The sequence below is a fragment of the Molossus molossus genome, unplaced genomic scaffold (genome assembly GCF_014108415.1).
Source record: "Molossus molossus isolate mMolMol1 unplaced genomic scaffold, mMolMol1.p scaffold_m16_p_5, whole genome shotgun sequence".
Taxonomy (NCBI): domain Eukaryota; kingdom Metazoa; phylum Chordata; class Mammalia; order Chiroptera; family Molossidae; genus Molossus; species Molossus molossus.
Window position 1 is genome coordinate 13063695 of NW_023425388.1, and position 21401 is coordinate 13085095.

Below are 21401 nucleotides of genomic sequence, written 5' to 3' on the forward strand. Positions count from 1 at the left end.
TCATTGGATTGTTTTTGCTAACATTTTATAGCAGTGTATCCTGGCTGCACAGAACCAGTTAGGAAGTATTTCACTTTTCTCTGTTTTCTGGCCAAGAATTTGTGTAACAATAGTATTATTTTCTTATATGTTTGGAAGTATTTGCTAGTGATGCCATCTGGGCTTGGAGTATCCTTTGTAAGAAGGATTTAAATTATGAAATAAATTCCTTTAACAGATATAGAACTATACAGGTTTTCTAAATATCCCTTCTCAGTTTTGGTAATTTGTGTTTTTCAAGAAATTTGTGTAATTTGTCAATTTTTAAAAAAATTTTATAATATGCTTAATATCTTTTAAAAATGTATAGAATCTGTACTGAATTCTTTTTTCATTCCTCATTGGTACTTTGTGTTCCTGTTCTTTTTTTAAATATACGAATCATAAAATTCACCACCTTAACCATTTATAAGTGGACAGCTCAGTGTATTAAGTACATTCATATTATTGCCCAGCTGGTGTGGCTCAGTGGACTGAGAGGTCCGGGTAGGATTCCAGGTCAGCACATGCCGTTTCGGCTCCATCCCCAGTAGGGGGCGCGCAGGAGGCAGCTAAACGATCTTTCTCCCTTACTCTTCCAAAAAAAATCATTTAAAAAAATACATTCATAGTGTTGTCCAACCATCGCCAACAGCATCTCCCTCTCTTCTCATTTTGTACAACTGAAACCCTGGGCACTTGGGCTCCCCAGTGCCGTGCCCCTAGATCACCGCACAGTCACGCTCACTAACGTCATCTCTTTCCATTTATCTCAAACTTCCTTTGGTGAAATAAAAACGTTATCACTCTGCTCCCATTTGTCAAGTGGAAAGAATGACAAACGCTTCACACTTCACAGCGCAGACGGTGAGATTAACTGAATTACTACAAGAAAGGCACGAAAACGGGGGTCCTGGATCCAGAAACGTTTGCCATTTCTATCGCCCATAAATGGGTCTCCACCCCCAGGTGGAGAAGGCCCGTGGCCCCGCTCGTCGTTTCCGGGTCGTGCTGGCAGCCCCTGCGCTTCGGCTCCGCCCAGACCCCAGGCCGGACCTCGCACCAGGGGCGCAGTGCTCGGGTTCGCTCGATCGCGGGAGGCACGACACGTGAAGTGCGCCTGCGTCGGGCGCTCGGCCCAGGGCTTTTACACGAAGGGCCTGAGCACATCGCGCCTGCGCAGACCGAGGACGAAGGCTCCACTTACCAGGGCCGCGAGGCGCGTACGGAATGCGCATATGCGGGGCGGGCCTTCTCCGCTGAGGGCTTGCGCGCATCGCGCCTGCGCAGGCTGAGGGCGGTGGCTCCGGCTTCTGGTAAGCACTGTCCGCCCCTCCGCGCTGGCGGTGTGGACGCACAACTCAGCGGAGAAACGCGGCTGAGGTAGGTTTCCCCTGCGCAGCTCGGGCCACTGGACCGCGCGCAGGGAGGACATGCCAAGTGACAGGTCTTCGCTTGGCATGTGCGTAACCGGCGGACTGACGCCTCCGCCCCATCCCGCGACCACCCTGTGCCTTGCCAGCCTCTGGGCTTTGCTCTGTGGTGGCTGATCGCGAGCTCGGTTCCCTGCCCCTTCCCGGGGCCCCGCCCACCCACACGCCTTTCCTCGAGCCACGCCTCTCGTAGTGGCACGCCCACTTCCCTTCCGTACGCGCCCCGGTGTAATCCCGGGCCCGCTGTGAGCCGACGTCACACTTTCCCGCTTACTCCTCCATCTGCTGCGTCTACGCCCCGCCCTTCACTCTCCCCAGCGTTCGCCCATGCTCTCGTTGGCCACCTGCCCGTCACGATCCTGGGCCCATTCATCCCACAGAGCAGGGAGCCTGCGTCCCTCGGCAGGCCTGGCAATAACCGGGCCTCCACCTTCCGCCTTGACTCTCCACATCCATCAACCCGGCCCGCCCCACCCAGCCCCCTCGGCCTCCCTCCGTCCCGCCCCATCAACCTGGCCCCGCCCCAGCCCGCCCCAGCCCGCCCCATCCATCCACCCGGCCTCCCCCAGGCCCCGCCCCATCACCTCGGCCTTTCCACGCCCTGACCCACCCTGGTCTCAAAGCAGTATTTTCCAATGAAAATGCAACATATGTATATTAGTATTTGTAATTATAAACATCACAAGAATAATTATTAGGTCTTGATTGATAAGTGAAGCACGTATTTTAAATAGGATTGAGCGAAAAAAATAACATCATCTCAGAGTCTATCTAATATTGATTACACTGACATTGGAAAAATAATTGAGAATGATAAGGAAAAGCCTTTGGAAGATTTAGACCTTGGTTCCTGTTAGGAAACACTCAGCGGTTCTCAACCTGACCCCTTTGGGAGTCAAACAACCCTGTCACAGGAGTCGTCTAAGACCATCGGAAAACATATTTCCGATGGCGATTCATAACAGCAAAATTACAGTTATGAAGTAGCAACGAAAATTATTTTATGGTTGGGGGGGGTCACCACAACATGAGGAACTGTATTAAAGGGTCGCGGCATTAAGAAGGTTGAGAATCATTAGTCTCAGATAGAGAAGTTTAATGGAAATTAAAGCTAACAGGATTCCTAGAAAAGATTTTATAGCCATATGTTTTAAATCAACCCAGTAATCTGACAGAAACTAACCGGCTTCATTCAGCCAATGAATAAGATTAACACCTTGCAGACTAGTGAAGAAAACACACACTTCTTTAAATTTCATAAATTTTCAATGCCTTCATTGTTTAACTAAAGAATTGCATTTATAAATTTTATTTCTGTTCCATTCTTTACATATACGTTTTACCTACATTTGGTAGAGGACCTTTTCATGGACCTTAGAGGCGAAGTGAACTTAATTATTATGCATGTAACAAATCATTTGCTCATTCTCTCTTTTATAGTAGAAATGGAGTGGAAGATGAAACATTAAAGTGGCAGCTATGCGGCAGATCCTAAGAGAACTATGGCAACATCAGATGACTGCCCCGGAAGTGAATGGCAGGTAATTTCAGTTCTGGTCTGTAAGAAACTGTCCTTAAAGACTGTGAACATTACAGAGAGCTGAGATAAGCCCAGAGTGATGGATGGTGCTTTCCTTGGATTTAGGAAGGTGGCTGCCAACTGTGGGATGCTTAAATACAGGAAATGCAATGCTTGTAAGGGTTACAGATGATATTCTGAGTTGAGCATTGTAAATATCTCCCAGGAACCTAGGGTTTTATTTTTGGTACCTGTACTGGTGAAGCAAGCACATTTTCTTAGTTGTTTAACAAAGTCTCAGGCATAATATATTAAAAACAGGTCAGATACGTTAGAAAAGATTTGTGTACTCATACTGCATTTTTGCCTGGGACACACTTATAGTTAGCAGTAAAAAAGTCACCTTAAATTTCAAGGAATGTGATTATGTAAAATTAAAAACCAAATGAATACTGTAATAAATAATGATCTTTAAAAATTAAACAATTTCATTTCTGTTATGTCAACTTTAACATTTTTTCTCCTTTCATTCTAATGATTGTTCTAATTTCATTTGATTTTTTTTTTTTTTTAAGATTTTTGTTGATTGGAGAGAGAGTGAGGATGGAGGGGGAAAAGAGAGAGAGAGAGAGAGAGAGAGAGAAACAGAAACAGAAATATGTTTTTTTTCCACTTATTTATGCATTCATTGGTTGATTCTTGTAGGTGCCCTTACTGGGAATCCAACCCATAGCCTTGGTATATCGGGATGGCACTTGACCCAACTGAGCTCCCTGGCTAGGAGTTGGATTTTTGTATACAGGAATTTTATTTATAGTATGGTCATTTCATTAATCTGTTTCTTAAAATTAAACATAAAATGTTTTAATTCCATGGATGTCTCATTTTTCTTTTGAGAAATATAAAAAATACTGGAACGTTTACAGAATAATATTGCAAACATCAAGTACATATTACACAGAAGTGAAACTTTGTTAACATTTTGTCATGTTTGCTTCAGAACACACAGACACATAGAGCATATAAAACAAAACCACAGATACACTTTGTTTCCCAACCCCAGGCCCAATCTTCCTTTTTCTCCAGAAGCAAACACCACTGTGAATTATAAATTGATTTTTGTGCTTCTACACCATTTTTTATACTTTTTATAACTTATCTAGGCATCTTTAGAATTTTTTTTTTTTTTTTATCCTCACCCGAGGATATTTTTCCATTTTTTTTGTACAGATAGAGTGGGAGGGAGAGAGAGGAAGGGAAAGAGAGAGAGAAACATCGACATGAAGGGACACATCGAGTGGCTGCCACCCGCACGACCAACCAGGGCCGGGAACAAACCGCAACTGAAGTAAATGCCCTTAGCAGGAACCGAACCTGGGTCTCTCTGGACCGCAGACCGACGCTCTAACTGCTGAGCCAAACTGGCCAGGGCACATCTTTAGAATTTACCTAAGTGGCGACATATTCAGTGTGTCATCTTGCAGCTTGCTTTTTCCACTAATGTTACTTTGGGGGATTTGTTCTTAATGTGTATATAGAGCTAGTTCAGTCCTAAAGGATGCTCCTGTCTGTACTGTATTCCTTATAAGAACATATCACATTCATAAGTGTACACAGATCTATGTTATATTAGGTACATACCACATTTTATTTCCCTTTTGTTGGACACTTTTGATTTCCCAGTTTTTTTCTATTTCAAAACGTGCTGCAGTGAACATCTTTCTACGTGTTTCCTCATGCACACGTGCTCTAGGGTTTACATCTAAGTAATGGCGTTGCAGGGTGGAAGGGATTGCATGTTTTCAGTTTTACTAGGTAATGATCCGTTGTTCTCCTATGTGCTTTACCAGTTTATAGTTCTGCCATTAGTCCATAGTGCTTGCTAACACTTGAGAGCATTAGACTTTTTATATATATATTTTTTTTTCTTTATTGATTTATAGAGAGAGAGGAAGGGAGAGGGAGAGAGAGTTGGAAACATCAATTGGCCGCCTCCTGCATGCCCCCCACTGGAGATTGGGCTCACAACATGGGCATGTGCCCTGACTGGGAATTGAACTGGTAACCTCTTGGGGCACTGACCAGGTGAGAGCATTAAACTTTTTAACTGATGGGTTAGAAATGGTATCTTGTTATTTTAGGTTTCTGATTACTTGTGAGTCATGAGTTGACTTTATATTGAAATATTATTGTCATTGAAGTTGATATTGAAATTTATTTCAATAATATTTGTGTTCATCGTAGTAATAGCACCCTCCATTACAGAAGAGATGCCTAATATGCACAATTTGTTTTACCTCTTTTTTTCCCTTAATCATTTTAGGGTTTTATCAATTTTATCTTTGCAAAGAATTGGTTTGTCTTTCTGCTTTTTATTTCCTTTAGTGTATTCTATTTGAGTTTAATTTTCTCTTTTTTTAACATCTTGAGATGGAAACTAGGATCACTGATTTTAAACCTTTCTTCTCTAATGTATGTTTTAAAGCTATAACCTTTCTTTTAATCTCCGCTTTAGCTTCCCCGCACACATTTAAATATGTTATATTGCCCTGGCCAGTTTGGCTCAGCAGTTAGTGTCAGCCCAAGGACAAAGGCTCTTAGGTTCAATTCCAGTCAAGGGCACTAACCTCAGTTGTGGTTTGTTCCCTGGCCCTGGTGGGGTCCTACAGGAGGCAACCAATCAGTATGTCTCTCTCACATTGATGTTTCTCTCTCTCTCCCTCCCACTTTATCTGAAAATTAAGTGGAAAAGTGTCCTTGGGTGAGGATTTAAAAAAAAAAAATTTCTATTGTTGTTCAGTTAAAATACTTTCTAATATATCACAATGGAGATTAGAAATGTATCATTTATTTCCTAACATTTGGGAAGTTTTGTTTATTTTTTTGTTATTTAATTTTGTTTTGACTATATTTAACATATAACATACTTTGTAAATTTCCATTTTTTGAAATTTATTCGGGCCCGCCTTATGGATTAGTCATATGGGCTTTTTGGCTAATGTTCCATGAGCACTTGCAAAGATACATAGTCTATAACTGTTGGGTGTAGTATTCTACAAATCTCATTAAGGAGAAGTGGGTTATTAGTATTGTTCACATCTCTATATCTTTTCTGATTTTTTGTTCATTTGTTCTGTCAGTTGCTGAGATAGATGAGCACTTAAAAAAAATTTTTTTTTTCTTTATTGATTTTAGAGAGAGAGAGGAAAGGAGAGAGAGAGAGAAACATCAATGAGAGAGAACATCGATTAGCCACCTCCTGCATGCCCCCCACTGGGGATTTGACCTACAACCTGGGCATGTACTCTGACTGGGAATCAAACCGGCAACCTCTTGGTGCATGGGTTGACACTCAACCACTGAGCCACACCAACTGGGTGAGAGAGATGAGCTTTAAAAAGCTCTGCTATGATTGTAGATCTGTCTGTTTTTTTGTTTATTTACTTTCGGCTCTATTACTTTTTGCATAATGTATTTTGAATTTGTTGTTTGGTGCATATGTTTGGGGTAGTTTTTGTTTTCTAGATTATTGGGCCTTTTATTTTTATGAAATCTGTTTCTTTTTACCTATTAATACTTTTTGCCTTGCATCTACTTTGTCTTTTATTAATATTGCTGTACCAGCTTTCCTACGTTTAGTGCTTCCATGGCACACAGACAAATATATACCTATATTTTCAACCTATCTAATTCCTTATATTTAAAGTGTTTCTCTTATTAGGTGCCTAAAGTGGTGTCTTTTTCTTTGCAGATAATTTTTGCCCTCTATTTGGAGTATTTAGTCTATTACCATTTAACATAATGACTGAAGTGATTAAGTCTACCATCTTGCTATTTGTTTTCTTTATGTTGTATTTCTTTGTATTTTTCTCCATTCTTGCTTTCTTGTGGATTAATAAAATATTTTCTGTAATTCTGTGTTATCTCTTCTGTTGGCTTTTTAGCTGTATCTGTTTAATATTATTTTAGTGGTTACCCAAGAAATTGCACTATGAATTCTTAACCTATTCTAGCCTTTTTTAGAACCATTTCACAATATAAGAATCCTCCAAATTAGTTCCATTTACCAGTCCCCATTTTTTTGTGCTATTTTAACTATTTTACTTCTATAAACCCCACAGTAAGTTACTATTGTTTATTTATACTATCAAAAGTCTTTTGAGTAAAGTATAAGAAATAGTCTGTTTTCTCACGTATCTAGGGTTTCTTCTAGGGTCTTTACACCTATCACTCTGAGAAAAAATACAGTGGTAATACCTGCTGCTGCTGAATATTAGGCAGAGGGTTATGCATGCATTGCTGGTGACATGTGAAGGGCTACAACCTTTGAAAAGAAACTGACAACTATTTGAGTGAAAACTGTGCTTATTTTTTGGCTCTGGCAATCTGTCCCATAAAAATAGAATGTCATCACATAAGAATAAATGTGCACAGACGTTTGTGGCAGCGTTGTTTATGGTGGTAGAAAACTGGACACCAAGAGAAAGTCCATCAGTCCAGGAGGACTGAAGAGTCAGGCAGAATTTCTGCTGTGCAATATTATATAGCCACTGAAAATTGTAAGTTAGAGTTCTAAGTGTTGAGCAGTTTTTTCACAAGGCCTTGTGTGAGTAAAAGAGCAAAATATAAAAGGAAGGATCGGTGATGACCTTTACAAAAAAAATAATAACCGTGTGTTTGTGTCACACAGCATGGAGAAAGTGTGGGAGAATGTACACCAGGTGATGAATAAGGATTAGGGATGGTGGTAAGAGGGTGATGATGGGGTGTGGGGGGCAGGAACAAGGGGTGGAGGGCAGGCTAAGAGGAAAATGACACTGTTACAACTAATGTTCCATAATAGGAAATGTGCAAACAATATAAATAGGCAATTAGCAAAATAAAAAAGGTGACTAATAAGTATTTAAAAAACATGTTTGACCTCACTGATAAAGAAAAGAAGTAATGAAGACAGGTAATTTCTCCCTCACAAATTGGCAGATTAAAGTGATGAATATCCATTATTGATAAGGGTATAGGGGAATCTGTGGCTTGCTAAGTACTACCCTGGTGTAGGAGTCAAAGGAACCTCTTTTTTGGAGGGCATTTTGGTAGTGACATCACGAAAGTTTGTATTGTCTTGATCCATCAATTTCAAATTCAGGAATTTATCCTAAGAAAATTATCATGGAGCCCTGGCCAGTGCTGCTCTCAGTTGGTTGATTGTCATCCCATGTACCAAGAGGTCACCAGTTCAATTCCCAGTCAGGGCACATGCCCGGGTTGTGGGCTTGATCCCCAGTAGGGCCGTGTTGGAAGCAGCTGGTCGCTGTTTCTCTCTACCTTTTCCTCTCTAAAATCAATAAACACATGATTTAAAAAAATTATCAGGGAGAGACAAAATGATTTGTTTAAGAAAGTTTATCTTCACATAATTTATAATAGTGAAAACAGTTTAAGTGTTTAAAACTAGAAGATTGGATAAATAAGTTTTAATGATTCATAGACTAGAATACTATCTGATATTTTAAATGTGTTTAGAAGTAGATTTAATAATGAAGGAAAATATTCAGAATTTAATAAGTAGAAAAATGTCACAAGACAGAATTGGATGATCCCAGTAAACACCCTGTGTTAAATATACACTTTAGAAAAAACCCTGAAAGGATATAAATGTGTTAACTGTTATTACTGTATCTCTGATCAGTGAAGGAGATTACAGATGGTTTTAATTTTCCACTGTGAACTCTTGTGCTTTCACAAGAGTCGCAAAAATTTTACAGGAATTACATTTATGTTCAGGAAAATGTGTTCAACATGTACATGTAGGGACAGGGTTGCAGCAGTGAACTGAAACGGTGGTTGGAGGTTCTGCCACCTTCAGCAAAGTCTTCCAGGCAAGCCCCGTCTGATACGATGTGGAGATGGGCAGCACGCAGGCCGCTGAGATGGAGGCCTTCTGGGTCCTGAGCAGCATGCGTCAGTGGCAGTGCTGTCCAGTAAGGCCACATGCCTGGTGCCAGGTCGCCAGCTCCTTCCCTAGGTCTTCAGCAAGACCCATCCAGCTCTGTCTTGAGTGCGATGAGGTTTGCCAGAGCACGACACCCAGGACCGGGACTTCTTTCTCCTGGGGGTGGGCGTTTTCCCGCAGCGTCCCAGATGATCAGGGGTCCCTCCTCGTAGACACTAAAAGTGCCTCTTCTTTCTTTCTTTGCTGTTCTCTTGAGGTTGCAGATCATTTTGTGCTAGAGGTAAGAAGTAAAAGAGGAGTGTAGGATGACCCAATGTTTGTATGATAGAAACTTGATCACTTAAATCTTCATGAAAACACCCTAATAACCTGGAACCAAAAAAAGGAAAAGAAAGAAAGAGAAGCCCCATAATCGTTTCCTTGTTCTATCCTTGGCTTTGAGCAGGGCGGACAGGAACCCGTGGAGCACTGTGAAGAGCACCTCCCGGAGGGCGTGCACCCGGAGGAGTTTGTGGCCATCGCAGACTATGCTGCCACCGACGAGACACAGGTAGCTGTGCGCTTCAGGTCTAGGTTCTGTGGATTCTAGAATGCTCAGAATTAGGGGAAATGACAGAAGCAGGTGAAATATTCCAGAATTCGTGCCAAAGTTAAAGAAGTATTCAGAAGTTTAGAGCCATGTGATCCTTCCCTTCCTAGCCTATTACATTGTGAACCCAAGCTGCTGTGACAGATACCTGTGTGAGGAGTAGGGGAGGAAGCCCTGTTCCAGTTTCTGCTCGGCAGCCTGGATTGAGAACCTATTCTCGTTACTGAAAAATAAGGCTATAAAATAAAAATATCTACTTGAATGGGGCTTTCCTTACTTTGTAACAGGAATTTCTTAGCCTAAGCCTCCAGCTGCTGAGTCAGCTACCACATAGCTGAGTTATAGTGGAGAGGTGTTGAAAAATTATCCTAAGCCATTTGAAAATATTTAATCTTTCTTTAAAAAAATACCAAGCAAGCTGTGCTCTTCTTTCGTTTGGATGTTCCACAAAAACCTCTCAATCCTGGTACCATTTTCATAAATTGTCACTTGGTATAATTAACCATTGACTTCTTTTTGCAATTGCTGTGATTTGGCCCCAGTGATAGGGGATTTATCACAGAACCACAGTTGAAATGACAACTGCAAGTTTCTCTTAAATTTTCACTTCTATGTATGTGTTTCCAGCTCAGTTTTCTCAGAGGAGAGAAAATTCTCATTCTGAGACAAACTACTGCTGACTGGTGGTGGGGCGAGCGTGCCGGTTGCTGTGGGTACATACCGGCGAACCACCTGGGGAAGGACCTGGAGGAGTGTGACCCCGAGGACACGTGGCAGGATGAGGAGTACTTCGGCAGCTACGGAACTCTGGTATAGCTTTCAGATTCCCTGTTCTGCTGGCCAGGTGGTGGTTTCTTCTCTCTAGCTTTAGGTTCTAACTTTCCAAAATAATTTCTGGGCTTCTCCTCATTGCTTAGAGCAAGGCAGGGCTTAGCAGGCCCTCTGATTCTTGACTATTCAGCTCTGCTATTGTAGGGTGAAAGCAGCCCCCAAAACATAATGAAGCGAACCTGACTGTGTTCCAAGAAAACTTGATCTATGACATCGAAATTATGATATCATTTAATTTTTACGTCATATTCTTCTTTTGATTTTTAAAAACCACTTAAAAATATAAAAGCCATCCTTAGCTTGAAAGCCATTCAAAAGCAGGTGGTGGGCTGGATTGGCCTATGGACTGTAGTGTTAGTTGGCCCCTGGTTTAGAGAAATTGTCTGGGCAATGAGAATATGAACTTTTCTTGGTATTTTTTAAAAAAAGGTAATACATTTTACTTTAAAAAGGAAATACAAAAAACATATAAATAAACAATAATAATGCCTCTAAATAACTAACTTAACTAGTTTTTTGTTTTGTTTTTTTTTCAATATGGATAAAGACCTATAATCCTATGGTCCAGACAGCCCTGTTTTTTTAAAAAAGTAAAAGACAGATACTTGCAGAATGAACATTACAAACCTGATGTGGAGTGAAAGAAGCAAGACATCAAAGAATAGCTAATGTTTGATTCAATTATATAAAATTAAAATGTATTTTGTTTTTTGTTTTTTTTCATTCTCACGCAAGGACATTTTTGCATTTATTTTCAGATAGAGCGGGAGGAAGAGAGGGAGGAAGAGAAAGAGAGAAACATTGATGTGAGAGAGACACATCGACTGGTTGCCAGCCACATGTCCCCAACCAGGGCTGGGGATGAACCACAACCGAGGCTCGTGCCCTTAGCGGGAACCGAACCTGGGACTCTGGTCTGTGGGCCAACGCTGTAACTGCTGAGCCAAACTGGCCAGGGCTAAAATGTATTGTTTATGCCCTGGCTGGTGGTGTTCAGTGGTAAGATTGATGGCCTACACACCGAAGGGTCTTGGTTTTGATTCCCAGGCAAGGGCATGTACCTGGATTGCAGGTAGATCCCCAGCCTTGGTCAGGGTGTGGAAGGCAACCAGTCAAGGTGTCTCTCTCATATCAGTGTTTCTCTTTCTCCTTCCCTCCCACTCTCTCTAAAAATCAATAGAAAATTATCCTCAGGTAAGGATTAACAACAACAACAACAACAACAACAAAAAGGTACTGTTTATGATGGATGTACACAAATGGCAAAACTCTGAAGGAGATCAGGGACCTGGTTCCTCTGAAGATCAGGAGGGTGCTTACGGGTAATAGGGGTCTTTGATCCTTTGATCGGCAAGGCGGGGGTGGGGAGTTTTGGGGCCTTGGCAGTGTTGCTCTGTAACTGTATTTTAATGAACTGTACGTTTTTGTAGGTATGTTGTATTTCACAATTAAAAATGCTAAAGTAAATGAAGAACTTGATGTGTGCATAGTGATGTGGTACATAATGACGTTTAAGTCAACAATGGGCAGTGTTGTGATGGTGGTGTATCACGTGGTCAAGGTGTGCAGTCTGCACTCTGATGTGCACACAGTGAACGACTCGCTGAACCACGTGTTTCTCAGAAAGGATCCTGGTTGTTAAATGGTGCCTGACAACACAGAGCTTTCAGTCTCTTAAGAAAGACAATGAAATCCCGAGTCTGTGTCCTCACTCCCACCACAGAGAGGTCAGTGCACCTTGTGATTCCTCTCAGCAGCAGTGTTCATGCTACCACCAGGTCTAAGCTACATTGGTTTTCTTTTTTTTAATTGATAGGAAAGGAATATTCCACACACACTGTTTTCACCATGTTCTTTTCACATAGTTACTTTGAAGGTCTGTTCTTTGTATCAGCTGCAGAGTACTGTCTTACTTATAAAAGGACCCTGTTGGTGTGTGCTTATTTAACAGCTTTTTATATTGACAAGCAGTACTGTAATGGATGTCCTCCTACATGAATCCTGCTAAACTTTCGCTAGAATTTCCATTGGGTAAATTCGTAGGGTGTATGTATGTGTTTTTCACTTTGATGGATCTTGACAGTTTGCCCTCCCAAAAGATTTGCTATGCACCGACCAATGGTGTGTGCATGCTTATTTTAGCACCACAAAGCATCAAAGGGAAACATTTTTCTGTCTTAAAGGTGAAATATGGTATCTTTTGATTTTGCTTTACATTTTTTAAAGTGAGAATGATCATCTTTTATATTTTATTGGCCTTTGTATTTCTTCCTTTTCAGGAAAACTTGCATAGAATTTTCCCATTTTTCTTTTGATTTCTGTTGATTTAAATGTTAAAAAAGCAGTTTAGCCTGCATTTATGATACGTATTGTACTTTTCACTGCCACTCTTTTTTGTCTCCCCATGAAACTTTTCATCTTTATATAGTCTAATTTGTCTTTCTTTTCTTTGTGGCTTCTGGGTTTTAAAGACCTTCTTCACTGTAAGATTATAAATATAAATATATAAAAAGCTTCCTTTCAGAACTTTTGTGATTCCATTTTTTTACAATGAAATAGTTAAGTCAATTTGGAATTTACATGTAAAGAATAAAGTAAAAAATCTGACTTGATTTCCCCACAAATATCCAGCTGTTCCTGTGTTACTGAACTTCCTTTTCTGCTTACATAGAAATACATGTTTATCATATGTTAAATTTCTAGGATCTGTTTCTAGAATCTCTTCTGTTTCATTGATCTGTTTATTTCTTTTGCAGTTTCAGATGCTTTTCATTATTGTAGCTTTTTAACTTTTAGGAAAGCTAGGCCTTGAGTAGCTCTTCTATTTTTTTAGCATTTTCATGGTTAGCTTTGGCTGTTTATTTATTAGAAATTAACTTTATTATCATTTGTTGTGTCCTCTCCTTCCCATGCCAAATTATTTGGCATTTTAATTTGTATTGCAGTACATTAACTTAGGGAGAAGTGACATCTTTGTAATATTACGCTGACTTTCCCCATTTCTTAAGCTTTGTTTTATGTCTCTCAGAGTTTTAAAGTTTTAGTCATATGCGTTGCATACCTTTCTTGTTAAACCTGTTCCTAGATATTTTTAATGTATTATCATTGTAAACAGATAAGTGAAATGTTCTGTAAATATCAGTTTGGCTAAGTTGTTTGATAGTGTTGTTCAAGTCTATGTCCTTACTGATTTTCTGTCCACTTCTATCAGTTACTGAGAGAAGAGTGTTGAAGTCTCTGATCATCATTGGGAATTTGTCTATTTCTTGTTGCATCCTACTGGTTTTTGCATTGTGAATTTTTAAGCTCTGTTATTAGGTACAACAGTATTTAGAATTATATCCCTTTGCTGAAGTGATTCCTGTATTAGGACCTTCTTTGTCCCTGAGAACATTCTTAGCTCTGAATATATTTTATTCTGGTTTTAATGCTGCCACCCCAGTTCCCTTTTCCTGGCCCCAGCACACCCTAGCTTTGACTTTCTGGTGAGGTGATTGCTGCAGGCAGGACAGCTGGGTCTTAATTCCACTCCACCAGTTTCCCTGTGTCCATCAGTTTTTCAGTCAACAGTGTTTTCATGAGCCAAGATGGGCTTGTGAAGGCCCTTTCAGACCTCCCGTTTGTGCTGATAGTCTGGGTGGCCTGGCTGTGTGTCTCCCTGAGTGATGCTGTTTGTAAGCTGGGTTTTCTGCAGCATAAGACCTGGGGAGTCAGGCACAGGGCACAGGGCTGGGGGTGCAGCCTCACCAGTAGTCAGGGCTCTGATTGACATCTGGCTTCATCAATCATTTGGAGGAGCCTTTCTCTACCTCCCTGGGCATTGGGCATTGGCCCAATTCCCCTGGGATGTGCTCTTGAGTTTCAGATATTTCCCTTTCTTTGGACATGGCTGGGGACCTCAAGCTAAACCTCCAAGGGTCAGTAGGGTTGTCATCTCCCTTCAGAGCTACAGTTTCTACACACCTCAAGCAAATGAAGGACAGGTTTTTTTTGTTTTTTTTTTGGTATGTGCCCCTAGCAGGAACCGAACCTGGGACTCTCTGGTTCGCAGGCCGATGCTCCAACCGCTGAGCCAAACTGGCCAGGGCCGAAGGTCAGGTTTATGTGTGAGAGTGACTTTTGGGCCCAGAGGGTTCTGGGGTGGGGCCCTGTGTGCCTCTTCTAGGATCCCTCATGATGGCTTGTCCATGCCCTCTCTTGGGGGACACTTGGCCGAGGTGTGCCTGGTCAGTAATGTGGCAATTCCTTCTGTCTCAGGTGGGAACAGTGGTCAGGAGGGTGATGTCTGCACTGCCTCCTGGTGGTGCACACCTGGTTTGCCGGGAGGTGCAGGGAGAATCTGCAGGCACCTCACTGAGGCTGAAGGATTCTGGAAGCTTCCAGTTCATTCCTCATTGTCTGCTCTTTATTTTTATCTGTTAGCACATTTTGGTCTTTTGATTGCTCATGTTTTAGATGTGGGGTTGAAGGGGTTAACTCAGGCCCCCATCTTTCACCTTAAACCACAGCTCGGTGTAGCTCTCATTATAGGCAATAACTCTTAGTGTGCTTTTCCTGTAGAAACTTCACTTGGAGATGTTGACAGACCAGCCACGAACCACTAAATACCACCACGTGATCCTGCAGAACAGGGAGTCCCTCAAAGACAAAGTGATTCTGGATGTCGGCTGTGGAACCGGGATCATCAGCCTCTTCTGTGCACATTATGCGCAGCCCAAAGCGGTGGGTAGGAAGTGGCCATCCCTTTACAGCTTCGGAGCCGAGTCTTGGTGACGTGTCCTTCGTGTACAAGGCATCATGTTGACAAAGTGGGCAGCGTGTTCTCGTAGGCTGAACTGGTCAGAGGTCGTGACATTGATTAATGAGCCACAAACAGCACAGAGTGGGATAGGACAAATAGGAAATGTCCCAGAGAGCTTCATGTAGTGGGTAGCTTTGTGAAACATTTATTTCTATTTAATATAGAAACACGCATCCACGCGTACAGGTCACCATCCAAGTGTTGTCCCTGTCCTAAGCAGTGACATGACAGACCTCCCTGTCTTTCTTTAGAGCACGTCTAGGTTGTGCAGAGTTGTAGCTCCTTGATGTCCCCAACACAGGCAGATGCAGTTCCTGGTTTATAAGAGAGACTGCAGGGCAGGGACCATCTGAGTTCAGATCCTGTTGGAACCAGGACATAGTGCTCAGAACCCTCTGCTGAGAACCTGGATTTGAAATTATGTCAGAAGCCACTGGTATCCTGAAAGTTGGATTGTCCTCCTGAGTGCCGAGACCCTCCTGAGTCAGTTAGGGATTGGTGCTGCGTGATCAGGAACTCAGCTCTGGCCTTACCCAGGAGGCCTTGGGTTGGGCATTCCTGTTGCAGAGACTTCTGTCCACCTGCAGCCCCAGGTCTGTTTTGGGTGGAAGGTGGAATTAGGATTAGATGCAGCTCCCTTTCCAGGGCTCCATCTGGTACAGGCAGCACCCTGGCCCTTCTCCTGTCAGCGCCCTGCCTTCCTTCTGTCCCTGCTGTTTGCCATTTTCTCTGATGCAGGTTCCGAGTCAGCCGAGGGGATGACAGGCTGCTGTGCAGGGCCAGGACGTGCATTGATGGTGCTTCTGCCACATGCAGGTGTACGCAGTGGAGGCCAGTGAGATGGCCCAGCACACGGGGCAGCTGGTCATGCAGAATGGCTTTGCCGACATCATCACGGTGTTCCAGCAGAAGGTGGAGGATGTGGTGCTGCCAGAAAAGGTGGATGTGCTGGTGTCCGAGTGGATGGGGACCTGCCTGCTGGTAAGGGTGGGGCAGCGGCTGGGCTGGTCTCTGCAATCTGCACAAATCATGATTAATTTTGACTTTCTTCCTAAGGTCAGATGTAATTGATTTTTATATGAACATTGGCCCAATGTTTTATTTTTAACTGATTAAAATGATGCCTTTATATAAGAATCTGGAACTCTTTCATGAGTGATTTACATAAACTCTGTTCACTTTGGGGACCTGCGAATATCCAGTGCTTAATATATGAGGCTGGTTTCTGATGCAAGCAGAGTCTTTGTCTCTTTTCCCCGCCGGGGTCTCCTCTCTCCCAGCAGCCCCCTGTTTAGCATCAGTGAGACCCAGCCTGGCACTTTCTGAGTCTCACAGGTGGGAATGGACAGTTTTCTGGTTCTAAGCCCCCTCTTCCCTCAGTGTTTTATGTGCTCACAGACTCTAAGCTTGGAGGCCAGTGAGAGGTGAATAGGAGGTGGGCCTGCAGGTCCCCATCTCCTTGGACCCTCTGCCCAGCCCTCTTCGGGCTCAGGATTTAAGACATTATAGTAAAATACCTCAATCTAAAATTTTGTATCTGTAAAAATCCAGAGAAATAGCATCTGGGTGAGCATGAGGGGAGTGTAGCTGATGTTTCCAGTGAGAGATCTGTTTCAGTAAGTGTTGCCCCTAGTTCTTATAGATTGCAAAGATGGAAGGAAATGACAGCAAGTGACATTGGGCCTTTAGCCCTGTTGAAATTATGTTGTCCGAAGATAAAGTGTAAACAGACTCAACATTCATGATATAATGTGGCTTATTAAGAACATCAGTGGATTCCTACAATTGTACATGGGGGGGAAAGGGGGCTTACTACACTGTTAATCCATAAAGTGGGCATTGGCCTTTGGCCCCCAAACACCAGTGTTCATTCAGTAAATGCTTATTGAGTTCTCCCTGGCCACTGGGATATGGGGAACCAGCCTGTGGTGGAGATGTGTCCACATGCCAGGTGTAGCTGGGGAGAGCCTGGCTACCAAGGGTCCAGCTCTGCTATTGGAGGTTGGGGTGATGTGGGAGACAAAGAGTCGGAGGGGCAGGAGAGAGGAGGAGAGGAGGGGGAGATGGAGTAAGAGGGGAGAAGGGAGGGAAAGGGAGTAGAGGAGAGAGGAAGAGGGCGAGCAGTCTCTGGTAGAGGCAGTGGCTTGGATTCAGTGTCCCTGTAATTCAGTGGTGGGTGGGGGCGGGAGCTGGGTTTAGGTGCTTTGTGCCCCCAGCACTTTGCCATGTGTTAGGCAACCAGCAGCTGTCTAGGACTTGTAAGGGGTGGAGTAGAGATCAGGTCACAGATAGGATTCCCCACTGGGACTGCAGGGCAGGTGAGGTGTTCAGGGTCTGGGGGTTGAGGGATGGGGCACTGGGGGTGGCAGGTTTGGGGAGAGCTATTAGGGGCCCATGCTAGGGAAGGCCAGTGAAGGGAGCTTAAGGGGAGGACTAAGGGAAGGGCCCTGGGGAGGGCTGGCAGGAGCCCATTGGGGTAGTGATGGGAGGAGGTGGAGCCTGGTGGGCTCCTTGTCATCTGGTGGAGCTGCTGGTAGGTTTGTAGTCTCTCAGGCAGAGGAGACTAGGTGCGGTCCTGGGACTTGCTGGTGGAAAGTGTGGGCTGAGGGAAGGGGTGGCTGGTGGGGCCCAACAAGGGACTTGTGGGGTTGGCAACTCCATTCCGTGTGCAGATGCAGCTGTGGATTCCGGGGAGGGATTGTGGATTCCAGGTAGGGCCTCAGATTGGGGGGGGGGTGTGGATTCCAGGGAGGGATTATGGATTCCAGGTAGGGCCTCAGATTGGGGGGTGGGGAGGGGCTGTGGATTCCAGGGAGGGATTGTGGATTACGGGTAGGGCCTTAGATTGGGGGGTGGGGAGGGGCTGTGGATTCCAGGTAGGGCCTCAGATTGGGGGGTGGGGAGGGGCTGTGGATTCCAGGGAGGGATTGTGGATTCCAGGTAGAGCCTCAGATTGGGGGGGGGGAGCTATGGATTCCAGGGAGGGATTGTGGATTCCAGGTAGGGCCTCAGATGGGGGGTGGGGGGGCGGGGCTATGGATTCCAGGGAGGGATTGTGGATTCCAGGTAGGGCCTCAGATTGGGGGGGAGGTGGATTCCAGGGAGGAATTGTGCACCCTGGGGAGGAGGACTCTGAGTGGTTGGGGTGTAGATTTTAGGGAGGGAGTGCAGATTTGGGGAGTGGAAGGAAAGGGGCGTGGACCCTGGCTAAGCGCAGGAGTGAGGACACACTGAGTGGCACCAAACTCAGGACTGGGACTCTGGAGCAGGTGGAGAACCCTGGGAGGCCTGGCTGTTTGTGCAGGTTCCTGGGGACATCCTATCAGAGGGGTCCCTGCTGTGTCTTGACCTCTCCAGAGCTGGTGAGACTGGATACAGAGAGGTTCTGAATTTGGGAGTTGTCACAGCTTCACCCACTTGGGTTGCCCCCATGTCCCTATGCAGAACCCATTGTTTCCTGCAGCTGTCCCTCTCCTGTGCTTCTTGCCCTCCTCTTTGGGTTTCCTGCCTGTTCTCAGAGCTCCTCAGACTTCCGGTCCCCAGTCTCTCCTGTCCAACTTCCTACTCTCTTGCTGACATACAGTAATGAGACAGAGAGATCATGGGACAGGACAGTACAGAACACCCAAATATACATGCGTTTAGTTTATAATAAGGGGAGGCAGGGATATATAATTGTCCAAAGATGCTGTTGAAACTATTGATTATTTTTCAGAAAATGGTTAGGTCCTTCTTCACGCCATATGCTAAAATAAATTCCAGATGGGTTATAGAGTTAAGCATTTAAAAAAAACAACAACCATAAAATAATTGTTGAAAAATTTATCTGATGTTAGGATGGGAAGGTTTTTCTAAGAACAGAACTCATGAAAAAACGATAAAATAAAATATTTGATCAAAGATGTACATAACCAACCTATAGGTTATTAAAAGGTAAGTGAAACTGTGAAGAATTGCAGCTTATAAGACAAAGGGCTAATATCCTTGTTTCATAAAGAGTTCCAATAAGGCAGTAAGAAAAGCATAAGATAAACAACTACAGGCCGGTGGGCAAGGGGCATGAAAAGGCTCAAGCCTAGACACATGAACACTGTTTACTGTTACTAGTACTCAGAGCTAGCAAATATTTTTGAGGTAACAAATTGCTGAGAAATCACCTAATATCTGACAGATACCCAGTGTCATTGAGGTTTTGAGAAAACTATCACACTGTGTTTGGCAGTGTAGATAGGTATAACTTTTTTTTTTTTTTCCTCCTCACCCAAGGACATTCCTGCATTCATCTTCAGATAGAGCGGGAGGGAGAGAGAGAGAGAAACATCAACGTGAGAGAGACACATTGAGTGATCGCCACCCACACGACCCCAACCGGAGCCGGGGACAAACTGCAACCGAGGTACATGCCCTTAGTGGGAACTGAACCCTGGACTCTTTGGTCTGCAGGCCGATGCTCTAACTGCTGAGCCAAACTGGCCAGGGTTAGGTATAACTTTTTGAAGGAAAACGGCAGAATATGTCAAGAAGCATTAAAAATATTTATTTATTTATTTATTTTGTTAATCCTCACCCGACGATATTTTTCCGTTGATTTTTAGAGAGCGTGGAAGGGAGGGAGGGAGAGAGAGAGAAACATCGATGTGAGAGAGACACGATCGGCTGCTTCCTGCACGATATCAGCTGGGGCCAGGGATCGAACCTTCAACCCAGGTATGTGCCCCTGATGGGAATCAAATCCTCTGTCCTTGGTCCGTGGGCTGACATTCTAAGTGCTCTGAGCCAAACCAGCCGGGCAGAAGCATTAAAAATATTTAAATGAAATTATCCTAAGAAAATAATCAAATTTTTACAAAATTTATGCTAAAAAATGTACATGGCAACACTATTTAAAATGGGAGAAAATTGGAAAAAGTACTAATAACTGTGGCAATCCATACAGGGGCAGGGAACCTTTTTCTGCTAAGGGCCATTTGCATATTTATAACATCATTTGTGGGCCATACAAAATTATCAACTTAAAAATTAGCCTGCTACCTGGCTGGTGTGGCTCTGTGGTTGAGCGTCGACCCAGGCACCAAGAGGTCACCGGTTTGATTCCCAGTCAGGGCACATGCCCAGGTTCTGGGCCCAATCCCCAGTGGGGGGCATGTAGGAGGCAGCCAGTCGATGTTCTCTCTCATTGATGTTTCTATCTCTCTCTCCCTCTCCCTTCCTCTAAAATCAATAAAGAAAAAAAAATTAGCCTGCTATATTTGGTCAGGTTAATTTGGTGAGGTGTGTGATGTTAGCTGGTACTGATTTCGCAGGCTGTACACGGCCCGCAGGTTGGACATTCCCCACCCCTGAAGAAAACACTCTGTGGCCATGAAAAATTATATTTTAGAGGTTCTTAATAAACTTAGAGAAAAGTTGGTGACAGTTTGTTGGTTTTAAAAAAGCACAAAAGAGTAATTGCAGTATGATTCCAATTTTGTTCTTTTTTTTTTTAATTATTTTTTTCTCTCTCTTTATTGATTTTTAGAGAGAGAAAGAGGAGAGAGAGAGAGAAATAGAAACATTGACGAGAGAGAACATCATCGACGGGATGCCTCCTGCATGCCCCTCACTGGGGATCGGGCCCACAACCTGGGCATGTGCCCTGACTGGGAATCGAACCGGCGACCTCTTGGTGCATGGGTCGACACTCAACCACTGAGCCACACGGGCTGGGGTCCAATTTTGTTCTTAAAATCACATATAGCAGTGACCTAGCGTCAGTTCCAGGTGAGATGGAGTGAGCGTGTTGCACCTGTCTCTCCGCTTGAACGCAGCTGCTCATCAGTTCAGGGTGCAGGGAGAAGCTACTTGAGAACTTTGAAAAATATCTTTTTAGCAGGTAGGTTGGGAAAGACCACATTTGAAGTACCACTGACCTGGTCTTGGATTATCATTGTTCCTTCTCTGGTTCCATCTCTGCATATATAACATCAGTATTAAAGGAAAAGGACTGTTGACCTTAAAAATAAAAGTCAGTTATTTTACCAGCAAAAATGGATTTATTCAGAAACAGCAAAGAATTGAAATTTAGGACAAGTAAGCTATAGTGAAACCATAGGCAAGCCCAACAAAGGAGAGGAACATTTATGGAGAAGAAGGAGAAAGTTGGGAGGGATTAGATTTACTGTATGATAGATAATTTAAGAATAAAATGAAAAATTATACATATATAATTTTCACATTTGTGTGTGTGTGTGTGTGTGTGTGTTTGAAGAAATATCCTTGAA

General features: G+C 43.4%; 1 protein-coding gene across 4 annotated transcripts in view; it reads left to right on the plus strand.

The window, feature by feature from the left end:
* PRMT2 (protein arginine methyltransferase 2) overlaps positions 1–21401 on the plus strand; it is a 36613-nt gene that overhangs the window by 6079 nt on the left and 9133 nt on the right. For 2 of the 4 annotated variants that reach the window (XM_036243069.1, XM_036243070.1), the window contains exons 2-6: positions 2895–2992; positions 9366–9470; positions 10137–10319; positions 14901–15062; positions 15958–16122. In XM_036243069.1, the coding sequence (XP_036098962.1) occupies positions 2954–2992; positions 9366–9470; positions 10137–10319; positions 14901–15062; positions 15958–16122 (654 nt within the window). In that variant the 5' untranslated portion in view covers positions 2895–2953. Of the gene's footprint in view, positions 1–1272; positions 1402–2891; positions 2993–9365; positions 9471–10136; positions 10320–14900; positions 15063–15957; positions 16123–21401 lie in introns of those variants that run through there. The other 2 variants (XM_036243066.1, XM_036243067.1) reach the window with 2 other exon arrangements.